Source organism: Protomyces lactucae-debilis, assembly GCF_002105105.1.
Source record: "Protomyces lactucae-debilis strain 12-1054 chromosome Unknown BCR37scaffold_4, whole genome shotgun sequence".
NCBI lineage: Eukaryota > Fungi > Ascomycota > Taphrinomycetes > Taphrinales > Protomycetaceae > Protomyces > Protomyces lactucae-debilis.
Genome location: NW_024467996.1, coordinates 543,265 through 561,416, shown reverse-complemented (window position 1 = coordinate 561,416; position 18,152 = coordinate 543,265). Strand labels below are relative to the sequence as shown.

The 18,152-nt window shown below is 51.0% G+C and overlaps 9 protein-coding genes and 1 non-coding gene across 10 annotated transcripts; 3 read left to right on the top strand and 7 right to left on the bottom strand.

Moving 5' to 3' along the window:
- Positions 1-208: 208 nt before the first annotated feature.
- BCR37DRAFT_386087 (nucleoside phosphatase GDA1/CD39) lies at positions 209-1,641 on the top strand (the record flags this gene model as incomplete). The annotated part of the gene is made up of 2 exons (XM_040870410.1): positions 209-1,597; positions 1,639-1,641. The coding sequence occupies 2 exons, from the start codon at positions 209-211 to the stop codon at positions 1,639-1,641; spliced, it is 1,392 nt and encodes a 463-aa protein (XP_040727186.1).
- Positions 1,642-2,085: 444 nt separating this feature from the next.
- Positions 2,086-4,148, bottom strand: BCR37DRAFT_377413 (major facilitator superfamily domain-containing protein). The gene is made up of 3 exons (XM_040868816.1): positions 3,589-4,148; positions 2,768-3,546; positions 2,086-2,726 (listed from the first exon to the last, which is right to left on the bottom strand). The coding sequence occupies exons 1-3, from the start codon at positions 3,750-3,752 to the stop codon at positions 2,146-2,148; spliced, it is 1,524 nt and encodes a 507-aa protein (XP_040727185.1). The 5' UTR covers positions 3,753-4,148; the 3' UTR covers positions 2,086-2,145.
- A 168-nt stretch (positions 4,149-4,316) lies between these two features.
- Positions 4,317-5,469, bottom strand: BCR37DRAFT_377412 (uncharacterized protein). Its single transcript, XM_040868815.1, has one exon. It carries the CDS (start codon positions 5,447-5,449, stop codon positions 4,418-4,420), a length of 1,032 nt encoding a protein of 343 aa, XP_040727184.1. The 5' UTR covers positions 5,450-5,469; the 3' UTR covers positions 4,317-4,417.
- A 170-nt stretch (positions 5,470-5,639) lies between these two features.
- On the top strand, positions 5,640-6,158 carry BCR37DRAFT_335469 (ESCRT-II complex subunit-domain-containing protein; the record flags this gene model as incomplete). The annotated part of the gene is made up of 1 exon (XM_040867186.1): positions 5,640-6,158. A coding segment is annotated over one exon (519 nt), but the record flags the coding sequence as incomplete, so codon positions are not given.
- Positions 5,900-6,997, bottom strand: BCR37DRAFT_248217 (nucleotide-diphospho-sugar transferase). The gene has a single exon (XM_040866599.1). The coding sequence runs from the start codon at positions 6,905-6,907 to the stop codon at positions 6,164-6,166; it is 744 nt and encodes a 247-aa protein (XP_040727182.1). The 5' UTR covers positions 6,908-6,997; the 3' UTR covers positions 5,900-6,163.
- A 17-nt stretch (positions 6,998-7,014) lies between these two features.
- BCR37DRAFT_391461 (uncharacterized protein) lies at positions 7,015-8,063 on the top strand (the record flags this gene model as incomplete). The annotated part of the gene is made up of 2 exons (XM_040871012.1): positions 7,015-8,003; positions 8,042-8,063. The coding sequence occupies 2 exons, from the start codon at positions 7,015-7,017 to the stop codon at positions 8,061-8,063; spliced, it is 1,011 nt and encodes a 336-aa protein (XP_040727181.1).
- Positions 8,022-11,291, bottom strand: BCR37DRAFT_248214 (armadillo-type protein). Its single transcript, XM_040866598.1, has one exon. The coding sequence runs from the start codon at positions 10,875-10,877 to the stop codon at positions 8,166-8,168; it is 2,712 nt and encodes a 903-aa protein (XP_040727180.1). The 5' UTR covers positions 10,878-11,291; the 3' UTR covers positions 8,022-8,165.
- Positions 11,117-11,188, bottom strand: BCR37DRAFT_t10. Its single transcript has one exon. It is a non-coding gene; the product is annotated as a tRNA-Pro (tRNA).
- Positions 11,292-11,515: 224 nt separating the features above from the next.
- Positions 11,516-13,028, bottom strand: BCR37DRAFT_377407 (uncharacterized protein). The gene has a single exon (XM_040868814.1). It carries the CDS (start codon positions 12,946-12,948, stop codon positions 11,989-11,991), a length of 960 nt encoding a protein of 319 aa, XP_040727179.1. The 5' UTR covers positions 12,949-13,028; the 3' UTR covers positions 11,516-11,988.
- A 616-nt stretch (positions 13,029-13,644) lies between these two features.
- On the bottom strand, positions 13,645-18,122 carry BCR37DRAFT_377405 (uncharacterized protein). The gene is made up of 2 exons (XM_040868813.1): positions 16,191-18,122; positions 13,645-16,152 (listed from the first exon to the last, which is right to left on the bottom strand). The coding sequence occupies exons 1-2, from the start codon at positions 18,079-18,081 to the stop codon at positions 13,679-13,681; spliced, it is 4,365 nt and encodes a 1,454-aa protein (XP_040727178.1). The 5' UTR covers positions 18,082-18,122; the 3' UTR covers positions 13,645-13,678.
- Between the last annotated feature and the right edge of the window lie 30 nt (positions 18,123-18,152).

The following is an 18,152-nucleotide window of genomic DNA, read 5'->3' as shown; positions in this document are numbered from 1 at the left end:
ACCTGTAGCATCTTCAAGTCCTGCAAAGTCGTCTCTGCGATGAAACTTGCCGGACCTGTCTGTCAGAGCAGAGCCAAAGAAGCCGCCGCCGCCTCCGCTGCTCATGGTGAGTGGTTGCTGTGGGTGGATGGTCTTTGTCTCTCGCTGCAGTTTCAGACACAAGAGACAGCCAGCACACAGAGCACCAGGCGACAGCTGCAGAGACCGCATGAAGCAGCGGCGGGCCCCGCTCGATGGCTGGGCCAGTGCTCGCAAGTACGCCATCATCATCGACGCAGGCTCTTCTGGCTCGCGCGTCCAGGTCTACTCGTGGAAGGACCATCCAGTCGCTGCGCTCGCTGCATCTACTCTGGAACGTGCTTCATTACCAAGGATTGAGAAGGGAGACGAGTCTGGGGAAGAATGGATGCTGAAGATCAAGCCGGGAATCTCTAGCTTTGCAGACGATGCAGGTCATGTCGGCGACAAGCATCTCAAGAAACTCTACAAGCATGCGCTGAAGCTCATACCGCCATCGCAGGTCAAGGAAACCCCAGTATATCTACTTGCAACGGCAGGCATGCGTCTTGTCTCGCCTGAAAAGCAGCGGAAAGTCATGGAAGCTGCATGCAAGTATACTCAAAAGCATTTCGACTTTCTCGTCCCTGAATGCGCTTCACACTTCCAAGTCATCACGGGAGAGATGGAGGGCCTGTATGGCTGGGTCGCAGTCAATTACCTGCTCGGCGGCTTTGATGCACATGCTGACAATCGACGGCATACATATGGCTTCCTGGACATGGGCGGTGCGAGTGCTCAGATCGCATTTGCACCCAACGAGACGGAAGCAGAGGCGCATGCAAATGACTTGACTTTGCTGAGACTACGAACGCTCGCTGGAGACACAAAGGAGTGGCGAGTCTTTGTATCCACTTGGCTTGGCTTTGGTGCGAATGAAGCTAGAAGACGCCACATCGAGCGCATCGTTGCAAGTGGTATGCTCACCAATGACAAGCACTACCCAGACCCATGCATGCCACGCGGCTTGACGGAAGATGTTCCAGAGCTTTTGCGAAAGCCTGGTGTACCGCACGAGTTGATCGGAACAGGCAGTCTACACCAATGTCTGACAGATCTAGAGCCCTTGCTCAGCAAAGATGCGCCTTGTCCGGATGCGCCCTGTCTATTTGCTGGCGTTCATGTACCGGGTATCGATTTTGATATCAATCACTTTGTTGGCATTAGCGAATACTACTATTCCTCACAGGATGTCTTTGGTCTTGGTGGCGCATACGACTACCACACACTGTCAAACGCCGTCGAATCATTCTGCAGTCGCTCCTGGCATGACATTGAAAGTGACTTGGATGGTGGCAAGTATCCAGAGGGCGTCAAAAAAGGTAAGCTCGAGAGCACTTGTTTCAAAGCATCTTGGATGATGAATGTCCTACATGATGGGATTGGCATACCACGCGTCACGAAGGAGATTGGAAAAAGTACATCGCACAATGGAACAGAAGAGTTGCGCGAGGGCGCACGCGAGAAGGGTTTCGATGGCGCCTTCAATAGCGCAGAGTCACTTGCTGGTACAGAAGTCTCCTGGACGCTCGGCAAGATGGTCCTATATGCCTCATCCTCAGTACCGACCCTCAAATCCAGTGACCCAGTTGGTTTTGGACCCAATCTCTCACCAGCAGCATTCAAACCTGCCGGTGAAATGGTAGTGACGTCCGCACAGGCCAATCTCTCACAACGCGTTGCGGCCCACAAGTTTTCGGCCGTCGCATTCTTTGCGTTGCTTTTCGTCTTGCTTGCTTACATGCTCAAAGGTCCTCGCAAGGCTTCTTTGATTGCGGGCATCAATCACCTCTGGTTCAAGCGGCGGAAAGTGATTGGCGCACGCGGCGACCATCTCTATGAACGACTCGAAGCTGGCGTCAGTGATGGAGCAGGCGAGATGGAGATGGGACGACTTACAGACTCAAGGCATGGTCGGATCGTGCGCAATACATCGTTTGCGAATGATCACCCTCTTTCGAGGACGGCATCACAGATGCGGCTGAATCGAATAGGTGCTTCCAGGGATACTAGTGATGATGAAAGCAAGTTGGCATAAAATGAGTGTAACATATAGACACTACATCGTGGTAATACGACAACATGACTTTACAAGCAATACCTAAAGGACAGATTTTCACGATCCGTCAAGTCCAGCTCGGCGGCGTCCCTATTGTCTGCAAAGTGTTCCTTTTCCCCTGATTCTGCAGCGGCAGCTGCAAGCCTGTCGCGCCTTGCATTTTCCCGCACGTTCAAGAAGCGAATGAGGAGGAACACCAGAAAACAGATGAAGAAGCAGACCACCATGACGACCTTGGCTGGGAAGTAGCCAGGCGCGTCGGATGGCTTAAAGACGTTCGGTCCAACAGCGTTGCCCACGCAGTATGCAATCAGGTTAAGAGCATTGGTGGTCGTCTTCTTGGTGTAGCCAGCAGTGTTGGACGAGATGAGTGAGAGAATGATGACAGTTGTACAAGGGTACACCCAGACGAGGTAGTATCCACACAAACCAGCAACGCCATTCGTGCATGCCACAATGATGAGACCGACAATGGACACAAGGATGCACAAAGCCGCTGTGTACAGACGTTGACCAGTCTTGTGTGCCATGTAAGCAAAGCCAAGGATACCAACCACCTCGACAGCGCCTGTTGGCATGCCAAGAATGAGAGCCTGCCTATTCGTATAGCCTATGCGTTAGTCATGCTTCTAGCTCTTTGAGCCAACTTACCAAAACTCGTGATGAGAATGGAGCCAAAATTGGTAATGAACCCGTTTGGCACGTTGGCGGCAAAGGAGAAGAGGATGTAGAGCCAAGTGTTGACGTCCCTGAGCGCTTCTTTGACCTGATACCATTTGATATTCTTGTTCTCGACAGCTTGTTGGTTGGATCGGAGACGCTCGACGGCCATCAGCCTTTCAGGGGCAGTCAGCATACGAGCTGTCATGGGGTTATCCGGCAGTAAGAAGAAGAAGGCAATGCCGAGTAGCACAGTGAGTCCACCAAAGAGAACAAAGAGAATCTGCCAGCCCTTAAGAGCTGCTGTAGGGTCGAGTCCAACATGACTTGCGATGCCATAAGCGATGCCAGAACCGACCATGATTGCAACACCATTGAATGAAAACCAGACACCAATGCGGAGCGCCTGTTCTTCCTTTCGGTACCATTGACTGGTGATGAGCACAAAACCGGGCGTCACTGTACTTTCAAACATGCCGAGAAACCATCTATTGATCATGAGCCCGGTCCAGTTCTTGCACGCTGCTGTGGTCATCAAGACGACACCCCAAATGACAATATTGACGGCCAGGTATCGTGCGAGAGGGAGCTTCTGCATTGCAACATTGGTTGGATATTCGAACACCAGGTATGCAATGTAGAAGATGGTTCCCAAAAGGGAATACTGATTGCCCTTGAGGTGTGTGTCTGTTCGTAGTCCCATGACTGATGCGTACGACAGGGACGTCTTATCTACGAATTGGATGGCATAGACGGCGCACATGATGGGCCTGCATGGTTAGTTTCTTGATCCACTTCACAAGCGCTCGTACATCAATGTTCTGTCAATCTTTCTCAAAAGCTCCTTGTACTCGGCCTTTGTATACTCGGTTGTGACGGAGCCTTCTTGGACATCTGCTCCGCCAAGTTCAAGCTGTTGCTTGCTGGCTGAGCCGACTTGAACGACTGGAGCCATGTCTACTGCCACGGCCGACATACTGATGCAGCGACTACAAAAAGCAAGAAGCGTTGCGTCTGGGCGTAGAGCAGGGCGTATACAGGCTTATGTACAATTAGGCGATGTATATCTCCAAGCATTCAACTTCCAGGGCCTGAAGTTCTGAACTCTGAAGGTTGTTTGGACCAGGGAGTGGGATATCTTATCGCAAATGAAAGATCAACCGGCACAGGCCGAACCAGCTGTACGATATCTTGCATGCTTCAACAGTTGTGCCTTCCCGTGACAGTATGTAGCCATAATACTACTTATAGGCCTGCCTTCGCTGTTCGCAGGCCTCATCAGTGAATCGTCATACAGATACATGCTGCTGGTGCTATTCAAGCGATTAACTTTGAGGGCCTGGTGGCAAATGTACGCGATAGTGGAGCAAATAAAGGCGGCCAGGCGGGAGACGCGGCAGTGGGGCGATGACTACTGATATAGCCAAGTTGGGACAGATTGGACACTGGACAGTGACTGGCACAGCTGCAGCCTCAGCGTAGTATCGGAAGCATTCGTATAGTGTCCAACCCAGCACTATCGAGTCGATAGACTAGATTACCACGACAAGAATACTATGACAGTCGAGCTTAAAACTATTGTTCGTTGCTATTCGTAAAACCTAATCATTAAAAGCCTATAGATGAGCCTTTGCATCAGCACTAACCAAACATGTTGTCGCTACCTCCAAATGCACCTCGCCCAGGACCACCGCCACCTCGACCACGTCCCATACCTCGACCGGGTCCCCCGAATGGATCACCTGGGAAGACAGGATCATAGCGCGCACCTGCAGGTGGAGCTGGTCCAGGTGTCCTTCCATCTGGTAACTCTCCAAAGGGGCCCGTGTTGCCACCACCAGGGAAGAAGTCATCTGGTGTTGGGTGCATGCCGCGATGGCCGCCACCCATACCAGGCATCCTAGGCCCATCTCGCCCAAAGGGATTCATGGCATCAATTCCCGGTGGTCTCAAGTCATCATCTCCAATGCGGCCAATACCACGGCCGCCTGTTGTTGACTGGCCTCGTGCAGGCTGCAGCAGCTGGTGTTCGTCTTCGAGCTCCGGTGGCCAATCACTCGGCCGACTTTGCTGACGTCCCTGGTTTGGCAGTTGTAAGGGCTCCTCTCGAGAAGGCATGGGTATCCTTTCTTCACGTTGCTCTTGTGCTTGAGCCCGGGGCTGCGCCTGTGTCTGGGCCGCCTTGCCAGATTGATCATCTTCCTCTGATTGATCAGTATTTGCGACGAGCTTGTTTAGTATTTGAGCCTTGAACAGACTGCTGAAGGCCTTCACCTGCGCCAAGCTGATGAAAGAATCCACAAGGGACTCTGCATTTGTTGCGCTCTTTGTGTACTCATCTGTAGCGACCTCGAGTGAAGCAGTATTGTCTGAATGATCCATGCCATAGATGACAATTTTGCTTCGCATGGCCGATACTTTCAAGTCGAGTGCCGTGTCTTCGAGCTCATAACTCAATTTGATGTCATCTTCTGGAATCTCCACGGGCTGCACGTTGTCTAGGGAGCTAGGCGCAGTGTCGCCGTCAACAGGTTTGATGCATTTGAAGCCCGCAACAAGCACATTCGCGTGGCAGAGGAGCGCAATCGCCTGTGCTGGACTCAATTGTGTATGATCTCCATCAAGCGATTGCTTGATAATGCCAATGAGCTTTGCAGGACTCGGCGCATCCATACTGGCCGTGGTGTGATGGGAGGCTGCACTTGGCCTGGCATCTGAGTCTGACGTCGCCGGAACCCCGCAAGTCGAGGCAGTCACGAAATTGTGACCAACCACTACGCCTGGACAGAGACCCTCAAGCTTCACATCCTCATCGCTACATCTTCTACATTGTGCATTCCCATGTGCACCGGCGGACATGTCTCTCGAGCTGCCACAGATCCACAGCTTCCCGCCGCTCTTTACAAGGCAGCCAAATCAAGAGACCTTCATCTCTCAGCGCGCAAGCTGGATTGCCTTGATTCTCTTCTACTACAAAGCCAAACGGCTGCATCAGCTACCCATTACGGAAGAAACGCTCGATAATGAGCTCTTTCACAACCAAGCCATTGGACGGCGCCTCAAGCTAGAGACGTTGCGAGAAATCATTGAAGAGATGGTGCAGCAAGGCTCTGCCATTTACACGAGCAAGGCCAAAACAGGAGCCTATATCTACTGGCGGCGGCCAGAGGAATGGGCAGCACGGCTGCAGAAATATATTGAAGACACGGGCCAGACTGGCAGCGTCTTGACGGTGTATGAACTCACGCAGGAAGATCGTGTTGCAGATCAAGACTTCTATCAGCTTGATCCGGCCATCTTGAGGAGCGCTATACAGGTGCTTGCCAAGAAGGGCAAAGCGCAAATGATGAAGGGCAGCGATGGGGAAGAGGTAGGAATCAAGTTCTTCTAGATGTTCACAAAGAGTGACCAGACGCCCTTGGCGTACTGCGTAATCTCATCACTGCCGAGCTTCGAGTCTCCGTAGATGCGATCCACAAAGGCAATGGGCACCTCTGCAATTTTGTAACCCGCTTCACGCGCGCGTACAATCATCTCCATCTGGAAGACATAGCCTTTGCTCTTGGTCTCCGAAATGACCTGCTTCAGAACATCCATCTTGTACAAACGGAACGATCCAGTCACGTCCGATACATTGGGTTGCAGAATCACGCGTGACAACAAGTTGGCGCCTCGCGATACGAGCTTACGCTTGAAGTCCCATCCGTAGACACCGCCATTACCCGCATACCGTGTACCAAGGACGATATCGTAGTCTCCCTCTTTTTGCTTCTCAATGAACTCAGGAATATGATGCGGATGATGCGAAAAGTCAGCATCCATAATCACAACGTAGTTGCCCGTCGCAAACTCCAGGCCGTGCATGTACGCTGTGCCGAGACCAAGCTTGCCAGCGCGCGGCTTGAGCAAGATATGCTGACTGCCATAGACTTTGATGAGCTGTTTGGCGATGTCCTGTGTGCCATCTGGGCTTGCATCATCGACAATGACAATCTCCCAGTCGAGCTCCGCATCCTTGAATGTCCTGGCAATCAGGTATACAATGATGGGTAGGTTGGATCGCTCATTATAGGTTGGTAAGATGACAGAGTACCTGTTGCCTGATGCGCCTCCAGATCGCGTGGAGACCATGGCTGATGGTGTGGGTTGTCAGTCTGTTGTGCGTGGTGCGACATTCGCGCGACTTGAAGCCTGCACCACTTCCTCGAGGCAGCAGCTGGAGTACCGTCTTGCTCTTCATGAAGCATACGGCCAAGTCAAATATCATCTCTATCCGCGCGCCCCCGCATGTAGAGCTAGCTGTGGGCTTCAATGGTATTCGTGCTACAAGGCCCAGACTCACAGGCACCGTTGAAGTACGGTCGCCAGCTGGGAACCCGATCCCCGTTGTCTTCATCTCACTCGCACTTTATGTACATGAGAACACAGTCTGCTCGCCGCCAGGCAAGTCCCTTGTCTCTCCAAGTCAAAAGCTCTCTACCACAACGCTCGTCGGCAAAGAACTGCTCCTATGGGAAGCACAAGAAGCTAGTGGCTACCAGACGCTCGAGGTGCTCAGCATGGATATCCCCTTTTGCATGCCCCTACCAGAAGAGACACTCCCGGCAACATTAATACATCCCTCACGCAGTACAACGTATGAGCTAGTGGCAACGCTGCATGCGAGTGGTATCAACTCTGAACGGTTCGCGATCGAAGTCATTATGGAACGATTCGATCATTTGCCCATCTGGGGTATGTTTGAGCAGACACAAAAGCTCTTGCCAGTGAGCGTCGACCACATTGTCGAAATGCAATGTATGTTGCCTAGGACCTGCGTTGGACCGGGTGATCGACTCACTACAACGGTGACCTTGGTGGGTAACCCAGACTGGGAGGCAAAAGTCAAAAAGGTACGCTGCAAGGAGTTGCTCTTTACCATTGAACAAGTTGTGCGTTACCAGATAGATCAAGTCTTTGAGGCGTTTGTGGTAACGAAACGTCTTGCAGAGTCTAGACGTGACCTCATGGGAGCCAAGCTTGCTGACTGCGAAGGTCCCCTGGAAGTGGGCATCACTATGCCTGTCACAGGCAGACTCAACGACAAAGCCATTGTGCCTCATGCAACCTATACCTCAACGACCAGTGGGAAGCTGTACTCTGTCTCCTTTCAAGTGGTTATTCGCGCATCATTCAAGGGTGCCAAGGAGATCACGGCAACACATCCCATTATTGTGTCACAATACACGTTAGTAGCGGCGGAATCAATGCTGGAAAACATCGAAGCGAGTGTCTTGGTAGCACATGAGCAAGAAATCCGCACAGGTGCCTTGTCTGGCGTTCAGATCGTGCGCAAAGAGGCAGGCTCATTGGGATCATCCGGTGGTGTTACGCTAGACTGATGAGACGCCTATGACAAAATGCTAGCAAGCGCCTGTTGTTCGGACGAGGCGAGGGCCTGGGTGTCGGCACGTACGCGATCACCGCTGCTACTCAGATACCCAATGAAGTTGGTGATGTACTCGCGCGTGTTGATTGTGCTCAGCGGATCTTCAGAATCCTCATCAAGTCGTTGCAGTTCAGCTTCATTCAGCTGTGCCTCCTCCAGCACTTTGTCGAGATCAGTATCCCACTCATCATCCGAGACCACCTCCTCATCTTCACGCAAGCCTTCGTTCTCGTTGACAAGCTCAGCAACCAAGAGTTTGAGGATTTTGACGGCAACAGGCACTTGTGTGTACTGCTCAGGATGTGTTCTAGCGCGAGAACGCGTCACAATCTTGCCAGAGCTATCCGAGATGAGATCTCCCTTGACTAGAATGTCATCAAGGGGTGATGGCGCAGCAGCATGGACCTTGTACATCTCGCACAGGCCTACCACGCTTGATCGAATCGCGCTGTAGCCATGGAAATCTGGAAAGACTTCGCACCACGTCGACATGACCACCTGAAGTGCTTGCATCTGCACCAAGAAGTCAACCAGTGATGCTGCTTGTGTGCACGCAATGACCGCAAAAACTGAGATAAGGTTCTGTTGGTAAGCACTAGAGAGGCCTGGTACTTGCAATTTCTGCGAGATGATCTTTAGCAGCTCCGGGAGAATGTCATTGAGGGATGCACCAGCTTGTCTGATGAGCGAAATGACGAGTTGCGGCACATAGAATGATGTGCTCTCATCCCCCTCAAACGCAGTACCAATGACTGACAACAAGTCTTGCACATGGTTTCCAGCGACAATCTGTGGCCATGCCTTTTTAACCAAGTTTCTCAAAATCTCGTGCGCTGTTTGCAGCTCTTCAACTTCAAGCGAAATGGTAAAGACTGGCCAAATTGCAGTGACAAAGCCATCCGGGAGCTGTTCTGAGCCTTCAATCATGCCACTGAGGATATCAAGCGCGATCGAGCGCAGTGCAGGCTCATTGCTGATGGTGTTGAACAAGATGGGCAATACAACAGAGCACAGTTGAGCAAAATCAACGGAACTGGCAAGCGACTCGAAGATGTCCACAACCTGAGCCACAAGCGATATGTCACCAGGATTGCCTCCAAGCAAAGTGAAGAAACTTGGCAGGATGGTTGTCTCGCGCAAGACCACAGAAGGCTCCAATTGCACAATGGGTGCAACAGCTTCAGCAACCATGAGCAAAGACGAAGCCGGCAATGAATCAAGCTTGGCAGTCATGCGCTTCAGAATCGCGGCTTGATCCACCTTGACTTGGTCGCTTGAATCTGCAAACTTGCTCATGGCCTTGATGGCACACAAACGAGCCAAAATAGAGTCTGACTCGAGCATCGCTAGGACCAGAGGCAGGCATGACGCCACACCTATTTGCGCGGCGTAGATGGCACTGCGTGCGCGCAAAAAGGGATTCTCAGCTTGCAAGGCTTTCTCGAGTAGCATATTGGCATTGTCGCTGCGGTGCACCATGGTGATTAGGCAGAAGATGAGCGCTTCCTGTTGCCGCCAGAGATGCTCGCTTGCCGATGCTTCAAGATAGTGTCTGATAGCAGACTCAAGGGTTTGATTGAGCCACTCTGGATGTAGCTCTGATAAATCTTCCAGTAGATCTGTGCACAATCTGCGTGTGCTGAATGACGTCTCATCCAAGTCTTCCACGAAACCGTCCAAGTCTGATTGCCATTCCTCTTCCATTGTCGGTGTTATTTGAGCAAACTTGAGGGCAAGCGCAATACATCCCTCGAAACTTGCTTGGATGGACAGAGTGTCTTCCTGTATAATGCGTGCCTGCACAGCTTTCCTCAAGAATTCAACTTGCTGCTGGACCAGTGCTGACTCTTCGAAAGGATCGGCTGCATTCAGCGAAGCATAGATGGGCACAAAGATAGCCGGCATGTATTGTGCGAGTGGCGCTGGGAATAGAATGCGCATTTTGCTGATGGTCTCGATGGCAGCACTTTTGAGCTCTTCATCACTCTTGCTAGCAACGATACTGGCAATCAGCTCAAGCCAAGGAGGCAGTGCATGCTGCACAAAGACACGAATTCCCTCGCGACGTGTCGATGAGAGCATTTCAAGCGCATCCAGGCATGAAATGAAAACGTGAATCGCTTGTGCACGAACGCCGCTAGGATGGTTGCTTTCGCTAGCGATTGCCAAGAGGTATTCCACCAGATTCTGGGCAATGGGTAGAAACTGTTCTTCGCTCATGCTATCCTCAACAAAGTCCTTCATCACCACCAATGCACCATGCAGCCATGCCTCTGATGGAGGCTTCTGAAGGATTCGTAGCAAATCGTCCAAGACGGTTGCCCATTCATCTGGGTAATCCGATGCCACTATCCTGCTCGTAATGTACCCTGCTTGAAGCCGAATGGACCGTTCTGAATCGCCAACGAGCTTGAAAACCAGGTGCCGAATGGTAGGTCTGTCTTGATCCGGGCAAAGAGGCTCGCAGAACTCGGGAAAGGTAGGTGACCAGTGCTTGACCACACCATTCTTCAAAAGGACTAGTGCAGTCTGTCGGAGTGCCGCATCGCCTTCGGATTCAAGGAACTGTGCAAGTGTCAGCAATGAGACGCCTTGCAGATTCTGCTCGGCGGCTTCCCTTTGCTGTTGATCGGGGCTGAGAGAAGCACCAAGGAGCTCCCTCAAAGATGCCATAGACAATTGGATGGCCGCGGTCGACCTTGTGAGGGAACTTTTGGCGCGTTTCTTTGAAATGCAAAATTCGCGAATTTATCGAGCAACCTCGGAAGACAAAGGAGGCTACGTGTCTAGGGCACGGAAGATTATAAGTTGCTCAAAGCTTTGCCATAGCTGAGGCGTGTCTGTAGCTGATCTGGTCTATGGCTATGACGAGGATTGATAATCAGCTCGAAAAAAGGCTGGCAAAAATTGGGGGCGCCAACCAGGAATTGAACCTGGGACCTCACCCACCCTAAGGGTGAATCATACCACTAGACCATTGGCGCGATGTGGGCAAACTTGACTTGGTCAATTTTATACGCAAAACGTTTTGAACCCTAACCCTAGGCCCACTCAACGGCTCCCACAGCTGCATTCAGTGCATCTGAGGAAGCCTGCGAGGAAGCACAAACTGAAACGCTGTGCGCGAGCACGCGCGCATAACTCCAAGGGTGTTTTAGCGGGTGTGCTAGTCGAGGTTTTCACGTCGGCAGCCAGTCCCGCACTGTTAGTCGGTCTTCTAGGCAGACTTTCGTGAGATAAAGCTCATTTCATCCTACATTTACGACCATAGCTGTAGACTCTATAGCAATGAAGGAAATATATAAAAAAACCCTAATTAGTCATCCATTGCTGTAGTCTGTAGCAAGAAGGGAATATAACAAAAAACCCCATCTCTGTAATGCCGCTTGAACCAAGTCTAGCTTTCTACGCGTGCACGTTGTGAGCACTCCGAGCAAACTCAACCTATTTTCCGATACCCATCTTGTAGTGAAGTGTGGGGGTTATCACATTAAGCACAAAATCTGAATGGCTTCGCAACGGGTTTGCATGATAATTGATGCTGTTCGCCGTCAATATCAATGTAGCTGTCGGGCGCGTCTCAGTACATGCATGACGTAGGTAAATTTACTTTGTGTTCGTAGTCGACTTCTTCCCTGTCACTTTGTTTCATCGTGTTTGCTGCATTTGCTATTGCAGCTTGGGAGGAGCCTGAAGTCGTTAACCTGCAGAAAGATGAATAGTAATTGGATTTCGAAAGTCATTCTCATCATCGCAATCGCAAGTCGTACTACCGGCGGAACTACTATAACAAGTCGTCGAGCTCGAAATAATTGGCCCCAAATTCGTTTTCAAGTTCAGCGAAGTAACTTACCTCATCCGCAGCTGGCGATTTGGGCCCTGTCTCAGCCATGCATTGCCTATGGTGCTCTGCTGCGCATATGCATCCTCCGTGGGGCCCAGGATTGTCGAGAGCGCAGCGGCTAGTCGTAAAGGTTTCGACAGCCTTACAAGGTCTTTTACCTGGTCCTGTGCAGCTGCATTCGTCCTCCTCTGTCAAGACCTCATCACAATCGATGTCTGTTTGCACAACAGACCATTTTCCAATTTGCCATCGATTGGCCTCAAACTTCTTCACCATATTTTCTGGATGACAAAGCGGCAAGGCTTTGCCTTCGACCCGCGGTCCGAAAAAATTGTGTTGGTCATTCGGAGTTGCAGGTCCGTATCGTTTGATACGCCAGACATCCACAGTAGCACTGCAAGCGCATCCCTCTAGATAACATGTTTGCAGCGCTGCCGCAGCCGTCAGTCTGTCTGAACAGCTCCTTTCAGTGATGTTTATTGCTCTCGACCGTATGCAATGACCCGACCGAATACAGTCCGTCTTTTGATGTTTACGGGTCATAAATTCCTTCCCACGGCAATACTTGATGATGGATTGTTTGCATCTTGTCTCACAGTCCTCTTGGGTCAATTGTGGGAACTTCTCCGGGTTCAACAAGCGTTTTACTTCGAATCGCAAATGGTAGCATTTGCTATCGTAAAGCACAAACAAGTTCGGTCTCGTGCCCTTGGCCTTGCCAACTTTTGATCTTGGTTCTTCCTCTGCGCCTGTTGCATTCGAAAGTGCTTGTTGTCCACTTGAGCTCCCAGGCGGTCGCTTTCTGACGGATGGAGCCTGTGGACCTGCTTCAGGCGAGGCATGCGCGATAAGAAAGCGACTTAGCAGTGATGTGTAGGCCATCAAAGCCCAGAGATTCATCGTGCAGGCCTGTCGCAAAGTTCTTAGAAGCTGTGCGGAGCTCTTTCCGGACTGAAACGTGTCAATTGTGATTGTGAAGTTTCAAACAAACCACGTCGGTTTCAAATTAAGATTTTGTAATTTTAAAATTGATCAATTGATGAATTTCAAGATAATTTTAAAGAAAATAAAAACAGCCTTCATCGAGCTAATTCAGCTACGAAGTCGGATGTCTATTACTCAAAAGGTGTTATTTTATCCTCACGCTTAAAGTCACATATATAGCCCTGGCTCTGTTTGACTTCTTTGATCACGCATACATGCGGTAGCTGTCCGGGATAACGACTCGTTATAGTTTTAGACATCCTGCGTGGCTTTAGACTTGCGATAAGTGGCGTCAGAATCGATCTTAGCATAGGCTCAACTGCAGATGCAAAGAAAGTTGGTGGAAAGCCGCAGCCTAGGCTTGGGGTTGACACTGAACTTGACAATTTTACAATCTTGCATTAGGGATGCTATCCGCGACAGAAGCTTCTATGTGCAGGATGAACCCATTATTCAAGGATGGAACATGTGCTTGTACACATCTACAGAAAGGCTGCATTCATGCCCGTCAGCTTCAAGACCCCTTATTTTCGACGCGAGGTGAATGAGATGTGTTTCGAACTTGGTCGCCGATATCGACGTAACGGCGACGGGGCAATAATAGACAAATCAGAGGAGCTTGTGCTTCGTTAGTATTTCTAGCTCCCTATGCGTACACTTTGAGCACACCCGATCTATCTACCGAGACAATCATTTGGTAAGGAAGCGTGAGAATGGCAACATCCAATACCAAGTCCAGATGGCAATGCAACAGGCTTGCATGATCCTTGATGCTGTTCGCCGTTTGTGGACCTGCAGATCCGGTGGATGCATGACGAACGCCATTTGACTTTGTCTTTGTGATCGACTCTTTTCCTGCTACTTGCTCTACCACAATCGATGTTAGCCCGACCGTCTCTTGCTGATAAACGCGTTTCGCTTCTGATGCAAGCTCAGATGCCATGACAATTCTGGAGTCGCTTGGTTTTGACAAGTCCCAGAAACGCATACGTTGATCCCGTGAGCACGTCACCATGAACGCAGAACCAAGCTTGCCGTCTGCATTCAAGATGGATGTACCAGTTGCCAAAGCGCGTGTTGCCATCGGTCCTGCTGGTTCGGTCTTCTTGCTCAAATCAGTCAGTTCTGCAGCCGACTGTTGCATGGCCACATCGGACGTCGTTGTCTCCGCATCCACAGTAGCGAAAAGTGCAGCTGTCGGCATAGTATCTGTATAGAACTCCCTGCAGATGAGCTTCTCCACATCCCATACAAGCACTCCGCCTGGAGACCCTGTGAGTGCGACAAGGACATAGCGCCCTCGACCACGGCATGGATGAATCTCGAGATGAGCAACTGAAGAGGCGCTTGACAAGGCAGTAGATTTGACGCAAAGCTGAAAGCGCAGATCCCACAAGCTCAAGACGCCTTTACTAGTGCCAAGTAGTAGCCATGTTCTTTTGCGATCAAGCACCATGGCTGTGATACTTCCATGATGAGCAACATTTTGCAAAGTGAACACCACTGACATACTCTTAGGATCCAGTGCGACAACTTTGCAATCGGATGTCGCCGCCAAGAGCAGACTTTGGGCATCATTTGCATAGTGCACAAGCTTGACTGGTACTTCGCCGCTTGGCAATTCGAATTTGCGGAGGCTGTGTGCTCTGCCGTACTTGGTTGGCCCGCTGACGCTGCAATCAATTTTAATAATCTGCAACGCACCGTCGTTTGATCCAATCGCCACACAATAGCTATTCTCCAGGAAACACGCCGTTTTGATTTTGACGCCAGCTGGACAACGGAATGTCAGTCGCGAGCGATTCGCAACCTGTCGTTCCAGCTTGGCGCTGTCCCAGACCTTGAGGCAGCCATCATCTGAGCATGTCACGAAGAAGCGTGAATCAGGCGCAGCAAGGACACAATTAATGGCAGCTGTATGTTCATGCATATGCGCAACCAAGATACCCTCTGGCTGCCATGGACCCGTCAAGCGACCCTGACGACCTTGTGAGGGCTGCACAACGGGCACAATTGCCGGGCCGAAATCGAGGGATCGGCTCTGCATGTTTTCTTGAAAGACCTTGTCCAACAGATTGAGCACCGTTGGATCTCCACCTGCATAGGTATGGCTTGGTCGTACTGCTCTTTTGGTCTTTGGCGCTTCGACCGCGAGATGATCGACTTGCCCAACAGCATTTGTGGTAGACGTGCCGACTTCTGGTAGGGCCTTAATCGCGAGTCCAGGTAGATGAATGGCACTTGGACGTTTCCCCATGTCACCATTGAGACTGCTTGCCCTTGAGCCCACCTCAAGCCTATCCATTTCTTCAGCTATAGTCTGAGACGGTATTCTCTTGCCAGTCTGGTGTATTCTTGATACTCGACGGCGCGAAAGCGTACGAGACGCCTCAGTCAAGGCACTCTGCACATCATGAGCCCCGAGCTGAAGTCGATCAGCAGGTTGTTGCACTTGATCAAAGAACACCGTCTGTGGCAACAAAGTACCTGTCCTCGATGCCATCATGGCTGTGGTGGGTCGATCAGCATCAGAGGAAGCACGGCTAATGCGCCAGATGAATTCACGCAATGTCATCAACTTCCACTCATCATCTGACTTGAGTCCAAGGGCCCTTAAACGTGTAAGAAAAGGTTCATCCTCAGAGGAACTCTTGGTGAGCATCATACGCGGCTGCGCGGTCTTTGCTTGTGCTGGTAACCCAACCTGGCTCGCACGACGATCCGCTAGCGAATCTGTAGAAAAGGCGCCGCGTGCTGCACTTTGCCAGAAGGATGATTGTGATGCCGCTGAAGCCCATAGCATCGCTTGATCCAGCACGAGACGTGATAGTGGTTTACGAAGGGCTCGTAAGATTGCCACTGCCGACAGTGTACTGATTTCCATGCGTAGAAATGGTTTGACTTGCCCATAGATGAGACAATAGCTTTCGGCGCGTGAAAGAGGTTCATTGACAGTTGCGACAAATGCCGCAGTTGCCTCGCGAATCCAGAGATTGGGGTGAATCAGGAATCGAACGACCATACCTACCAAGTTAAATTGCGAGGGTCGCCTGACGAAGCCATGCTGGCATAGCCGTGTAAGTGCTGTAACTGCCTTTTCAATGATATGCTCTTCGGGATCTATTGTCAGCTTCATGTATGGTCCTTGGTCCAATTACCCGTTAATGCTGGCATCATGAGCGGTAGAATGTACTCCTCAACGCTATCCGGATCCAGATGCGTCGACAACGCGACGACTTGATCGAAAAAGGCAGCCTTGAGTGTCCAAGTGCGATCGTTGAGGTATGTGATGAGATGGCTTAGAATCACATCATTCGCTTGCTGCCTTCCGAAGAACGCACATAATGGCGCAACGTGGCCAAGTAGCGCTCGTTTGACACCTGTATCATCATCCGTCAATAGCTGCACTGTAAGTTCCTGAATTGCAGCTTGTGTATCGCCTTTGGAGATCTCAAACAATGTTGCAAAAGAATCTTGCTCGAGTGCTTGGCCGTCCATCTGATCTCCTGCCTCCATGAGTGACAGAAACCCTTCCGTCCTGAGCGCTTGTGCCATATCCAAGAAGCGTGTACTCGCTTGAGCAAGTTTTGGTAGACACTGTGCAAGTCTGATCCGTACGAGTGTACTTGCATCTGTCGCAAGCGGTCGTAGTCTAGGCAACAAGTATTCCGGAAAGACAAACGCATTCACAGGCGTCAAAACGCGAATATCCGTCAAGACTGCCGTGAGACTCCAGAGTGCCGCTGCACGCACTTCGGGTGCTTCATCCATGAGAAGTGTGACGTAGAAGGGAATGACACGATCGAGTCTTGCTTCATCACTGACACGTTCGCTGAGTGCGAGGATTGCATCGCAGGCACGAACGCGTGTGATGGGACGTAATGTGTTGCGCACGCCAGAGAGAATGAGGCTGAGGAAGATGAGAGCGCCGTCTTCGCCTGTTGATCGCACTGCATGGGACAGATGGACAGGTCGATAGTGTGGAACACTTATGCCTGACTTGACGTGTGCGAGTTGAGCAGCAGAATCATCAAAGCCCAAGAAGAAGCTAATCTTGTCGAATTCGAAATAGATACGATCCAGTGCATCGTCCAAATCCGCGCTCGGCGTTGTCGCATGATGCCGTGCAGGATCCGTAATGAGTGCGACATAGCCGTGCAGAAAACTCGCAAAGTAGTCTGGGAACGCACGACGCTGCCATTTTTGGAGGTATCCATCCGCAGAGAGTCGTTTGTCGGGGTCGAGATGGATCATGTGTGCCACAAGGCTGCGGATGCCGACATCTTCGATCTTGTCGAGAAGTGATGTAGGATCGTACTCGCCTTGCTTGTACTTAAAGAGCTGCGCCAAATCAAACAGCGGCTCGCCCTCAAGAAAGAGCTCTGCAATGACACATCCCAAACTGAAGATGTCCATGGCATCCGTCACAGAACCTGTCTTGGTCTCGCTTGGCCCATGGAACCTCTCTGGAGCAAGGTAGCAAGTTCTGCGAAACGAGGTATCAAAGTAGTAGGAGAAATCAGCTGGATTGTTTTCCGGTAAGAAGGTTGGTTTGAAGAAGGCAAAGTCCGTCAAGCTGACCCAATTCCAGGAAGTCACCAGGACATTCTCCGTCTTGATGTCGCCATGATGAATCCCTTGAGCATGACAGTCGCGCACACCCGTCAGCAGCTGAAAGACTATCCAGCGCTTCTCAATTGTCTCTAGGAACGGACGCGTGGAGATGCGGTCGTATAAATTGCTTGCGATATGCTGGCGTACAAGGTACACCGCCCTATCTGTCTCCTTGAACCGCTGGTAACTTAGCGCATTAGGTATTTGCATGAGTAAATCCTTCTCGCGCATCATCTGCGCAGCTGCCTTTCTCAAGTCCATTGGTCCAGCCTTGATGAATAGCTTGACGACCACGCGACCATCTTCGTGTTTTCCCCGAACGCATTTGAGGAAGCGCGCTGAGCCGAGTGTCTTTTCGTATTGAATATCGGTCAGTTCGGCGATATAGGAATCGAGCGTTGCCGCGCCTGAGTAGGACGAGCTGGAGTTGCCCATTGGGATCAGCTGGGCATCATGTGTTTTGCGGGTGAGAGGTTCACTGACGTCGAGCGGGTCAAATGTCGCAA

What these genes read in the sequence shown, in the direction of transcription:
- BCR37DRAFT_377413 (XM_040868816.1), bottom strand. Translation starts at nt 3,752, where the DNA reads ATGTCGGCCGTGGCAGTAGACATGGCTCCAGTCGTTCAAGTCGGCTCA. An exon ending in AAGATTGACAGAACATTGAT is followed by an intron (nt 3,547 to 3,588) that starts GTACGAGCGCTT and finishes CTAACCATGCAG; the next exon opens with GCCCATCATGTGCGCCGTCT. An exon ending in CATTCTCATCACGAGTTTTG is followed by an intron (nt 2,727 to 2,767) that starts GTAAGTTGGCTC and finishes ACTAACGCATAG; the next exon opens with GCTATACGAATAGGCAGGCT.
- BCR37DRAFT_377412 (XM_040868815.1), bottom strand. Translation starts at nt 5,449, where the DNA reads ATGGATGCGCCGAGTCCTGCAAAGCTCATTGGCATTATCAAGCAATCG.
- BCR37DRAFT_248217 (XM_040866599.1), bottom strand. Translation starts at nt 6,907, where the DNA reads ATGGTCTCCACGCGATCTGGAGGCGCATCAGGCAACAGGTACTCTGTC.
- BCR37DRAFT_248214 (XM_040866598.1), bottom strand. Translation starts at nt 10,877, where the DNA reads ATGGCATCTTTGAGGGAGCTCCTTGGTGCTTCTCTCAGCCCCGATCAA.
- BCR37DRAFT_377407 (XM_040868814.1), bottom strand. Translation starts at nt 12,948, where the DNA reads ATGAATCTCTGGGCTTTGATGGCCTACACATCACTGCTAAGTCGCTTT.
- BCR37DRAFT_377405 (XM_040868813.1), bottom strand. Translation starts at nt 18,081, where the DNA reads ATGGGCAACTCCAGCTCGTCCTACTCAGGCGCGGCAACGCTCGATTCC. An exon ending in CATGATGCCAGCATTAACGG is followed by an intron (nt 16,153 to 16,190) that starts GTAATTGGACCA and finishes AGCTGACAATAG; the next exon opens with ATCCCGAAGAGCATATCATT.